Below are 12685 nucleotides of genomic sequence, written 5' to 3' on the forward strand. Positions count from 1 at the left end.
TATTTTTGTGTACAATCTGAGCGTCAATCAGGGAGAATTTACTGTACTTCGAGATTCCTTAAAATAAACCTCGTCGTTTTTTATACATTGTTTAAACATTATTCAAAAGTTTACGTAACAAGTTAAAACTAATGAAAACGGTTCTTGGCTCTGCAGTTTACCAATTTGATTTCCACTTATTAAGCCGTAATTAACTTTATATTCATCGAATACGACGTATTACGTATTTTTATTAAATACCAAACAAAATGAAAGAATAGAAAAATTAATATAACCGGCTCTACTTCCATATTTAGGGCGCTTTTGCTTCCATATTCATGTTTTCCTCGATTTTACAACCCTCGTTTAATATGCTTATTGCTTCTTTTCTTACGTAAACACAGGGGATGCTGCAACCGTTACTATGTCGCATGGAAGTAATTATTTAGCAAATTGGTGTACGTACAGGCAAAGCTAAAATATATTAATTATTACTGTCCTTTGAGCATTGCCACGAAATTCGAAGCACCATTACCAAGTTCCGAACTTTAACAAGTGTAATAATAATGGTATAAACATTCCCGAGCTTGGCGCTGTACAACAACCCTGTATGCAACAGCCGCGATGCTCCGTGTTCTATTTCATACCGCGAACAATAAAACGCAATGAAAACAAAGAAGCGGTGGAGGAAGGAAGCTGATGAAGAGAAATGTGTGCAGTAATAGAACACGGATAGCGGTAAGAAGGAAGACAAGATGAGACAATGGAGACAAAAAGGAGAGAGAGAGAAAAACAAGGAGAGAGGAAGGGAGAGAATAGGGGAGAGGGTGAAGAACGGAGACTAAAAGGAATATACGCTTGTGAGGTATAGTAAGGAAATACGTGTTTTGGTCCAAACAAGCGAAAGGGAATGGGACAAAGGTGAACAGAAACGAATGCTTGTGGATTTGAAGAAAACGTGAAGACGTCAACAGAAGAAGCATACAGAGGGATGAAAGGAAAGAGAGAGAGAGAGAGAGAGAGAGAGAGAGAGAGAGAGAGAGAGAGAGAGAGACGTGAAAGTGTATGCAGACCGAGAGAGAGGACGAGGGTTTGGTCCGTGCTTCGTTGAGCGTGTAATCAATAGGAGGTCACTGGCACCAGTAGATACAATCGGCACATTTTAAGTCCACCTCAGTGTTGCACAGCTTGCTACTGTATTGACCCTCCTTCCTTTTATGATTAATTCGCGACATGTGCATATTCGTTATTCCTGTCCTCCCCCTCTCGTCCGTACATTATGTTTCATCTAATTTGCAACGTAATGATCGCGACGAGTGAAATATTTATGAACTTCGGCAACAATTTCTGTATTCAATCCATACGACCTAACTGAATTTCATTTCACACGGAAGTCGAATCTTTCATAATTAGCGCTCGAACAGCGGACCCTTTTATAAAAATATTACTTGCAATTAGTATGTTTAGGAATTTTTATAATTTTATTTATATATTTTTTATTTTATTTAGCAACTCTTTTTATTTTATTTATTAATTTGAGTTCATTTTATATATCGATTGCTAGCTTTTCTAATTTTAATATAGAACAGTTATAGACTGTTTTTAATTCGAATTTGTGTTGCATTTTCTATGCATACAGAAGAGGTGCAAGCTCGAATTACGTCAATTTTATTTTGAAAATTGATTTACAGTTCTGAGATTAACACATACAGATGGAAATATTTGTGTAATGGGTTTATAAAGCGTGTGAATGTTCAAATTACCTGTCAGAAACTCGATATTCGAGTAACAATTTTTAATGGGTGCAAATTAACCCGGATCACGCCATTGAAATGCGAAAGTTGATGAATAGCTGCATGGAAATAATGATTCTTAATTACATTGTATCTATTGTATTTTGAATCGTATTTCAATCGTTTTTCAATATACAAGTAATGTAAGCTTTCAAAATGAAATTTTAGTTTAATGCTAATGAGAAAATGTGTTTGGTAATAATAATATTTTGATTAATTGTGCTACAGAATATTAACGTGGATGCCAGTTACTTTAATTGCTTAATGTATTAATATTTTTGTACTTTATATTCATTATTGTTTTGTAATAAATAGAAAATGAATTATTATATTAGCGTTTATTGATTTAAATTATATTGTATTAATATATTTAGCAACTATTGGAATGATTTATTGTGTCATAGTTTCAGTTAGTGCTTTTATAAATATCGAAAATATTCTATACAAATCTTTTTGCAATATAAAAATTGCAAACAACTGTAAGAAACACAAATTAAATAAAATTATATTTCTTTTCTTAATAGTTTTCTGCAGTTGGAAATAATGTAACAATGTCATTAAATTCTTCTAATATTTTTACTATTTTGTGCTACACTAATTCATGTATGCCAAAAATGCATAAAATCCGCAAACCAATGATCACAATTTTGATCAAAATCTATCTAATGTCAAGTTAAAGTTTTTTAATATGTTGAAAGCAATATGAAACTACAATGTTTGTAAGTTGAAGAATATTTTTAATTAAATTTGACAAATAATTAAAACTTTCATTATTCATGTAAATTTATAATTTCTTTTAAATTGCAATTGTACATAAAAAAAGTATTTGTAAGAGTGGGCATTCTTTAATGTAAAACTTAAGAAGTTCTTAATTTACGCAGAAGTAAAGTAGTTTGTTATAAGAAACAATTTATATTGTAATTCGTATCTGCGAATTTTTTATTCCCATACAAATGAATGTGACGTCTCTAATTTTATTAATTTCATTTGGAGATTTCACTCGTGAAAATGGTCCTTTATTAAACAAATTACAGAATATTTCACAGTCCGTTACTCAGGATGTTGTTTACAACCGAAATAATTATAAAAAAATGTATAATTGTGAAAAAGGAAAAATAGATATTTACAAAAGAATGATCAATATTCATACTTAAGTCATGAATACAAATAACTTAGAACAAAATTCTAATGTCTAACATATGATTATCTTAATCCAACACAATTTTTATTGTAATTTTCTCAAAAAACGAGTTTTCTTTGATAGCCAAATTCTAGGTAATAAATCTCAAACTCGACATTTTATTTATTATTAGTTTAACTTTTAATAACAAAATTTTTTACGCAACATTCTTTTTTCGATGGTAATACAAATTTTGAAGTATATAAGTAGCAAATTAATTAGAACAATTCTTAATGTATCTTCACATCAAATGATTTCCAAGAAAACTGAGTTGATATAATCAAAATATACAAATGTCGATTTGCACGTAACGTTTTCAAATAAATAATCACAATGAAACGTGCAAGTGAGTAAGCAAATACCATTTGAAAGTAAATGTCCCAATTTTATGTTTATCTTCAATGCGCAACCTCGCTGCTTTCTGCAGTAAAATCACATCGAAACTATCAGTTGTGAAAATGTTAACACTCGATTGTCGACTCTTACATTAACGTATGTCCAGATGCGGGATTTCTTTAATTTTGTTTCGAGTGCCGTGTTCCATTAACTTAATGAAATAGAAGTGTACTAAAAAATATGTAGGGCAAAGACAACAAAAACAATGGTACAAGGAAACGAGTTTCGCTTTTATTCTTTCTCTGAGCATTTCTTTCGCCTGTTACTTAATCGTTCATTTAGTGGAAAAAATCTATATTTACTGATAGTCCACATTGCCTCCAAAGATTAAATATTGATAAGAGGTAAGTATTATTTCAGTGCAGTGTTCATTATTATTTCAGTGTGCTAATTTCTTAATCTGCTTTGTAGGTATGCTTCGGAAATTTTTGTTTTGTTAAATTCATAAATGTCTTTATGAAAAGTTTTGGAAACAACATTTATATATTTATACACATTCAAACTGCTCATTATAGATTTTTTATATTCGGGCCTTTATAAAAATACAACTTTTCTAAGTCATTTGTAACATACGAATATGAAATAAAAATGAATTTTTGCTTTGAATAATTTTAGTAAGTCAACAATAGAGTTTAAATTCTTCAAATAGTTTCACAGTTTTACTTACTATTCATTTTTGTTATAAAAGCAAAAAAATTCGTAGATCAATTAATGTACATACACAAACTATGAATTTTAATATGTTATTCAGATATGTTTATAACATATCAATAACAATGCACATGCACATAGATATGTATTTACAAATTTCAGAATATATAGTTCGTAATATTAACATAAAATCAATATTCTTTCCTTTTGATTTGTACTACTTTGTAAGAAATCACCTGTCTTGATTTTTAAATCCAGGATTTGATCGGAATCATACTAATTTATATATCTATAGATTCCATAATAATATGCATGAATAAAAATACATGAGCAGTCTGATTTATTAAAGTTCCAGGAATATGTCCACAAAACAAGTCGAGGAACGTCAATCAAGTGGTTAAGGACGACCATAATTAGACCTCGAATATTTATACAAACTAGCTTATATAGACAAGAATACAGACAGGTGTCTCACATGGAATTTAAAACATCCGATCGGATCAAAATAAAAATAAATCATATCAATATGAGAAATTGTTCACTGTTTATGAAGCAACTGTACATCGTGCACGTTGATTTCAAAATAAAATTGAGAATAATTGTATTTTCGTTTAATCTCATCTTATCGCAGTTTCCCAGTCTCAATAATTCCACTTCAATTATTAATTTTCATTTCAGTAGAAATTCAATTATCTACCTTCCTATTCATATTAATTTCTTCGACCATGAAGAAACAAATAAAATTGGAAAAATGAGAAACGGATAGTGGAATTAAGGTCTGTTCGAGTTTGCTCGTTTCATGTGCAATCAGGAATGCATGACATTCGGATTAAACGAATAATGTTCTAATCACGACGAAAACGGTATTGCTCTTAATGTTAATAACTGTATCTTTAGTCACCCTCTCTTTCATAGATTTCTTTCCAAACTCCAGTAGACAGATCAAAAATATTTGCACTTATTGTAACTAATGGGTTGTAATACCTGTTTACAATAAATAATAGCAATAAAAAGTACATCGGTGATTATAACTAATGGATTGTAATACCTGTATATAATAAATAATAGCAATAAAAATACATCGGTGGTTATAAAACTGGTTTGTAGTCGATTAGGCGTGGAAAAAGTGAATTAACAGGAAAAACAGCGGGTTGGGAAAAGTCAGATTTTATGGAAACGGGCGTTTTAAACGCATTCCACGCTCCATTGAGTCGACTCTATATAGATAATCACATTAACACATAATGGTTGAAGTTTTGTGGGCCTAGTATAGCATTGTCCACCTATGATACAACATGTCAAATTCCCCCACTTCTGGTGGTTCCTATAAGCTTACGCCGTGGGTTGCCATGGATATGCGTTTCTCTCTCTCTCTCTCTCACTCTCTCTCTCTCTCTCGCACGGCATTCAGCTTTCAGTGCATGAAGAATAAAGAGTACATCCGATATATGCTCAATTGTTTGCAGAAATTGTGAATCTATAAATACCGTGCTTACACGAGTTATCTCACGATTAAGCCAATAATGTCACTCGTTTCTTCGGTGTATTATGGAACGTTTATTACCTCTTTTTCTTTCGTTTCTATTCACGTTTATTTTTTTAACATCAAACTGTTATCGCACATTGTAGCCTCTCGTTCCGCACGACTTGGCCACGAGTGGAAACTTCGATACTTCATTATCGGAAAATGCCGCTCTCTCTCTCTCTCTCTCTTTCAATAAATTCTTGAACTAAGCTGCTCAGTTGATCAGCGTTGTGTCAGTTATGTTAAATGCTTCGGGTGAACGATGACCCATCTAATAAGAAACGCATTTGCTTCGAGGGTAGTGCGTAAGTAGTAAGTAGGGTAGTGCGAGGGTAGTTTTCGTAATGCGAGAAATATTACAAGTAGGATAAAGAAAATCGTACAATGGCGGTATGTACGTATCTAGTTTGAACGAAATTAAATTCACAAAATTAGATATACACAGCCAAATAAAGAGAATAGAATGTACAAAATTAAAATGTACGAAGTTGAATGTAAGAAATTACACGTACGAAATTAAATGTAAACAATTAAATGAACAGAATTAAATGCATCTATAAGTACGAAAAATTATAATTTACACGGTTTTTAGTAGTTTGCAAGAACAGCATGCGAACAATACGAATAAAACTATTCATTTTCTCTCTCTCTCTCTCTGCACTAATTCGTTATGTATTTGCAGGACAAATGTGAGAATTGTTATGTTTAAGTTCAGAATTAACTCAAAACTATGTGCACATGTCTCATGTGCATATATATGTATATCTGTTCATTACCGAAAGAAATAAGCCTTTGTTATCGCGAAAAACGATTAAAAGTGACTAAGGCATTCGCATTACCTTCCGTTTGCTCGGCAGAATTTTAATAAACATTATTTATGACATACAAAAAACATTTTATCAAATAAAGGAGACTTTTGTAGTAAAACGGACGAGGAACATCAACATGAAATAGTTAATACGACCATGCAATATGTAATATTATTACTCTTCGAAATATCATCCACGTCCCCGGAATAAGCAATAGGTGCATACATAATTTTCTCACTGAAAATTGATGCGTTGAACATAGCAAAGCACCACGAATGCTCGGGCCGAAATTCTCTCCGTTTCGATATGTCGAAAATAATGTTAATTGTGTAAAGATTATCGATCAAGAATCCAAAAATGTCTGCCCTCATACTTCTGCACGCGTCGACTTCTGGCACCGAACAATAAACGTCCGTGAAGTCCGAAAACGAACGGGAACGATGTTCGGGATCTCATAGTGTACGAGAAATATTCGAAAATACGAAAACGTATCGCATCGTTACTGCTCGGCGAAGGGGAGCACGGCGAACAGTCGCGTATAGTGTGTCAGTTTGACACTAAAGCGGGGGACACGTATTGTCAGATCGAACCATACTTCACGAGTTGGGACAGACTCATCCCCTTCGGCTTATCGAGAAATCGGAATTGAAAATCCGGTCGCACGACCTGCCTTCGTCCGCATTGGAAAACAGACGGCGCGACGAATAAAATATTTGCCGAGGCAGGAACGGCGACCAAGGGGTTTCGTTGAATTTCGACGGTGCCGATGCGATTTCGTGGAAAAACAGAGCGCAGAGGCTCTGGCTGCAGGCGTCTGTCTATCCAGAGGGTCTCGAGGGTGACTCAACTCGCCTCGAACCTCGATATCCCTGCTCGCCTCGGAGAAATTGTAACGGCCGAATGGGGTGTAGATAGAGCAGCGAAACGGTTCGTGTATTTAGCGGCGAGAAAACGGTGGACGACCGTAATCGGGTCTTCCACCGGAGTTTCCCATCGTATTCACGACTTGTGAGAAAGAGAAATCGATCCAACATGTTAACGCGTGTCTAGCATCGAGGATGGCAGCCACCCGAACAATGTACGTCTTCGAAAACGGCGCAAGATGTACCGTTCGTTTCGAATTACCTTTTTGTGTCCGTTCTACAGCGTGCACTGGTCACTTTGTTATATGGCACGATACACTTGAATCAAATTGTCACACGAAATGTCGCAATAATCTGGTAATACAATCGCGAGTACACAGGCCTTCGGACGATAGTCAAGCACTGAGCGAGTAGATGGCGCCCGCGCTTGTACGCCACCCCTAGCGTCAAATTTTCCCCCAATCCTCTCCTCGAACCCCTCCGCCCCGCCAACCCCACCATCGTTCACCGATTTCGGATAGAGGGTTGATCGCGTGACTCATATCGAGGCACCGAAAGTCAGCGCCAGTTCTAAAATTCGCCAAATCTTCGGTTGTTTCGTTAATTGGCCGCTTTAACACCCTGATCGCCGTGTCACCCACAATTGGCTGACGGAATTATTTGTTCGAACTTGAACGTTCGTTTCGACGCTGATGGGTCGAGCATATTAACATTTGCTTGCGAAATGTGGGAGAATTGCAAAGAGTTATGAATATCATTGTTCTGAACTTATTGCTCTTCGTTTTATTGAACGAATTGCTTTGATTTTACGGAGTTTCTGTGGTCGCTGAATGGACGGTAAATGCATTGGTCATCGCGGGTAAACAACGGAAGATTTACGGTTGCTTTGAAGGGAACAGAGACGAATATGGAATTACGAGCCGTGGGGTTTCTGGGCGCGTACGACACACAGAAATGTTGAACAGGTAGACACTTATCGCTTCGATAACATGATAAGAGAGGAGTCGGAATGATAAGTGGAACTGAGGTTAATAACAGTTAACGTTTGCTAGTATTTAATTAACGATCAAAGTGGATGAACGTAATACTGATACTAGAACAGTAGGAACATTTTAACGATATGCTCTTTAGAAAAAGCATATATTTAAAGAATATATTCGTATTGTGCAATGTGTAATATTAATGTGGAATTTAGTTCATACATTTTTGGGAGTCTATGTTTCATTTGCTTCGTGTTCTTAAATAAATAAATAAATAAATAAACATATATATATATATATCAGTATACTTATCCACCCCATTTTGATCATCTGAATGCGACGGATAAAGGAGGGTGGGCAACTATCGTGATAGTCAGTATATGATATGAACTATAAAAGAATGTCTTTTTGATTGCCTAACATTAGAATTAGATAAAAAATTTAATCCAGTTCCGCATTTATAATATAAATACCATCGTATAAAAAAATGTACACGTTAGAACACTTTAATTTTTATTTTCGTTTTATAATAAAGCAAAATATTGCGGCAATATAAAAATAATAAAATGCATATCAAATTCTTGTCAATAATGTAAAATATGTAGACCATATTAAAATGATTTTAATTATTTAATAATTACTGTGAATTTGAGAGTACTTATACTTTTTATATTTATATACCCGTTACTATTTCTATTTTATACACTATTAATGAAGCAATCCTACATAATAAATTAATATAACAATATTATCATACTAAGATGATATGATATTCCTATTTTAATCAGTCTTTTGATTTCAATAATTCGCTTTTATTTATACATTTTATTTACATTAACGTAATAATTTTTAATTTAAATCAATTCATAGATATTTATTCTTATTAATTTTTCTGTTATACCTTACATAATCTCTAATCTACATTTAATCAGAGAAATTTGTTGGAAATCACTGTTAAACACTGTCGTTAAAATTTATGCCTGAATACCCTCTACTTTACAAAATCAAGTTGTTTAACGTTATAGATAAGATAGTGTGCATGTTAAACATAAAATTAACTTCACTGAAAGTTGTACGCGTGTTCATAGACACGCATATACATATGTGATTTTTATTGATGAAGTGGTTGGCGATATGTTTTGATCACCACTAGAGGGCTACAAATTGTTAAAGTTTCTCGCTTGTAATCTGTTAGTTTTCCATAATCTATTTTAAAAACATTTCTTTATTTATGTTTCGGTCAGCTGAATGCATTCTTTTAATTAACTTAGATAGCATCGAGAAAAAAATACAGAATTTTATGAATATGTTTCTTGTTTGTATGTTGTTTTTGAATAATATTTTAATTTCGTTTAAAAATTTCATCATTAGAAACAGATAGTAGTACGCCATCTGGTAGCGACATCCACAGTATTTTATAGCACAAATTTCTCCTTATCGCGAGCGATTTCTACCTCTTCTTCCTGAACATTTTTATCCCTACCATTTTAATGCGCATCCTGCTCCGCGCAGTTCCTTTAAAAAGAGATCGGGAGATGATCGAGAGAAACCAGTGGGTTCTATGTGTCCGTGTCCATACAAATGATAAATTTAGATCGTCTCACTTTACCATGCTTGCGGTCTCACTCTTTTCGCGCATCCGTATCCCTGGCGCTCAATCTGAAATATGCGGTGTGATGTTCCACTGAGTACATACTTGCAATCTACAACGAAATTAGGAATATAAGGAAATGGCTGTGTTGTTTGTGTGGGTCTGAGTTACATAGAAAATTTTATTTTATTTGGGCATCGACATTCTCATTTCTGGAGTGATTGACGAACTTTCCACACAGGAGGTTGTAAACCGATGTGCCAGAGCTCGGACAAAAGAGTTTCCGCAGGTATCGGTAATCCTTTTATTGCTGATCATAGAATATTTGTTCGAGCCTCAGTCGGCCTACGGAAGTGAAAATGTCTATGCATGAATAAAATACAATTTTTTATGTAACCCAAACCCATGAACAACACAGCCATTTCCTTATATTCCTAATTTCGTTGTAGGTTGCGGATCAAAATTTCTACTAAGACGTTTCACAATCGTTTCATATAGTTTTTTAATCTTTTTGCCGGTAAATTGTTACAGTTTTCAATAATTCTTAACTCTTATTCTCTAAAACTCTGGGTTTGAGAATTTTTGTAGATAATTTCAAAATTTTAAAAGTAAAAATCGTATAAAATTACGAAATTATTCGTTGCTTTCGAAACTCCTCGTAGATTATTGATTACTGCCCGTCATAGTTGACAATTACTGGGATGTCTGAATTAACGAAATATTGTAGATTCATAAACTAGAAAATATTACCTAAAATGTAGCTTATTGTAGCAAATACGTTGGACTGCGTAGTCGAGAATCCTACGAAAAGTACAAGTTGAATATCACGCCAAGTGTTTCAGATGGAGCACCAGGCAATCGGATGCGCGAATAGAGTAAGATCGCAAGCATGATAAAAAGTGAGACAAGCCATATTGGTCGTCGGTGTGACTTGTTTCGCTTGGGTGGCTGAGTCCTGCTCTCTTGTTCACTCGCCACTTCCTCTCTTTGTCTGAAACTGTGAGGGCAGCACTGCTTACTTGTAAGGCGTCAACCAATCAGAGGAAAGCAATGTCTGTACCTACCCTCATATTTCTGGTGGTTTTGCCTCCATCACTCAGTTCAGTTTAGTACGTCGAGGTATTGCTGTACTATTTTGTAATACAGAGAACTGTATTTGTGAGGTTAAGTATTTGCTGACACTTATATTTTTTCATTTGAATAGCATAATGTTTATACTGACAGTATATTAGAAAAAAGTAAAGGAACTAATTGTTGCTTACCATGAATTTAATTTATGAGAAACATTTGTTTATGAAAATATCGCTTAAATAAAATTTTATGATCTTTACAAAGCAACACTTAGAACTGTTTATAACTGTATTATAATAATTTAGTATACGATGTTATTTTATATTTCAGGCTAAAGTGTGGGCTGCGGTTTAAAATGGTCTGCGAGAAGTGTGAGAAAAAATTAGGAAAAGTTATAACTCCAGATCCCTGGAAAAGCGGTGCAAGAAATACTGTAGAGAGTGGAGGACGCAAAGTTGGAGAGAATAAAGCTTTGTCAGCAGGAAAAGCTAGATTTAATCCATATACTGCTACATTTGAGACTTGTAGAATATGTAGACAAAAAGTACATCAAGTTGGTTCTCATTATTGTCAATCATGTGCATATAAGAAAGCTATATGCGCTATGTGTGGTAAAAAGTTAATGAGTACCAAAAATTACAAACAGTCTGCTACCTAATACATTATAAAGGAAAAGACTGCTTATTTTTAAATGCATAGACCACTTTGATAATAAAATGAACATTAGGTTGTTATTAAGAACTTATAAGTGAATACTTCTCTCATATATAATTTTACAGGAAAGAATATATTATTTTTCAAATTGTAGGCTGTAAATATCTCAGACGAAATAACATTTTATAACAATATACTTAAATATTAAATAAAAGCTGTTATAACTCTTGTACAAATTAGAAATGTGATGTTCCATTATATTGAATCTTGTCAATTCTACACAAAAATATGATTTACAAATGGACTGTAAAGAGCACATTAAGTATAATTATTCATTATTACTTCTTTTATTTAAAGTATTGTTACGATGTAAGTTGAAGTCATGAAATATTTTTGAGTGTATGTGAGAGTGCATTGCAAATGACACAATATTTAGTTATAGACTAATTTAATTTGTAAGACTTGAATGTATATTTTCATGTGTATTGATTTGACACTTGTATTATATTTAACAATTGTTTTGTAATAAAATTATTTCTTGTTCAATAGAATATGATCTACTTTTTGAAAATAGTTTTATATACAATATTAATCTCTTGCCATACATTAACTTGTCAGACTAGTGGTGGATATTTCTATTAATAAGCTGTTAGATATGAATGTTGTTCTTTTCAGGCGGAATCAAATTCTATTGTATTGTCATCAATATTTAAACACTCAAGTAAATGTAACTACACAATAAATATAAAGTTTATTTTTCTTCTAAGAAATTATTTCGCTCGAAACGGTTCTAGTCATTATAATTGTAAAGAGAATGGTACGGCAAAGGGTTAAATGACATAAAATATCTCTGAGAAACTGAAGTTGTATTTTTATAAGATAATTTATCTTAAATAGAATATAGAAATCTATCTATGTACTGTATCCTATGTAATTTATTAATATAAAATATACAAAGTGAAAATAATTTATAATTTACATTTAAATATTTGTTAAAAAAAACTCTTGGAGCTTTTCATTTAGTATATACACATGCATTTTTAATGCCCCACACACATTACTGTATATGCTTGCAGAACATAAATTCTCAGTTAAATCTCGAGCAAAATAAATTTTAACTCTTAACGTATACTGATCAAATTAAATAACAAAGTACAGGAAAACAATTAACCTCCATATGAAAATGTTATTTT

At 33.1% G+C, this 12685-nt stretch overlaps 2 protein-coding genes across 11 annotated transcripts in view; one reads left to right on the forward strand and one right to left on the reverse strand.

The window, feature by feature from the left end:
- Positions 1 to 7616, reverse strand: part of LOC117222785 (uncharacterized) — a 73223-nt gene extending 65607 nt beyond the window's left edge. For all 9 annotated transcript variants that reach the window (XM_076527200.1, XM_076527205.1, XM_076527203.1 and 6 more), the window contains exon 1: positions 7459 to 7616. The gene's annotated coding sequence lies outside the window, so the exon portion shown is untranslated. The remainder of the gene's footprint in view (positions 1 to 7458) is intronic.
- Positions 7617 to 7901: 285 nt separating this feature from the next.
- LOC117222832 (cysteine-rich PDZ-binding protein) lies at positions 7902 to 12043 on the forward strand. 2 transcript variants are annotated; one of them, XM_076527208.1, is made up of 2 exons: positions 7902 to 8161; positions 11169 to 12043. In XM_076527208.1, exons 1-2 carry the CDS (start codon positions 8151 to 8153, stop codon positions 11494 to 11496), a joined length of 339 nt encoding a protein of 112 aa, XP_076383323.1. In that variant the 5' UTR covers positions 7902 to 8150; the 3' UTR covers positions 11497 to 12043. The 2 variants fall into 2 exon arrangements, with proteins under 2 accessions (XP_076383323.1, XP_076383324.1); XM_076527209.1 differs by lacking the exon at positions 7902 to 8161 and adding an exon at positions 10729 to 10930.
- Positions 12044 to 12685: the final 642 nt, after the last annotated feature.

This window comes from Megalopta genalis, chromosome 17 (assembly GCF_051020955.1).
Source record: "Megalopta genalis isolate 19385.01 chromosome 17, iyMegGena1_principal, whole genome shotgun sequence".
NCBI classification, from domain to species: domain Eukaryota; kingdom Metazoa; phylum Arthropoda; class Insecta; order Hymenoptera; family Halictidae; genus Megalopta; species Megalopta genalis.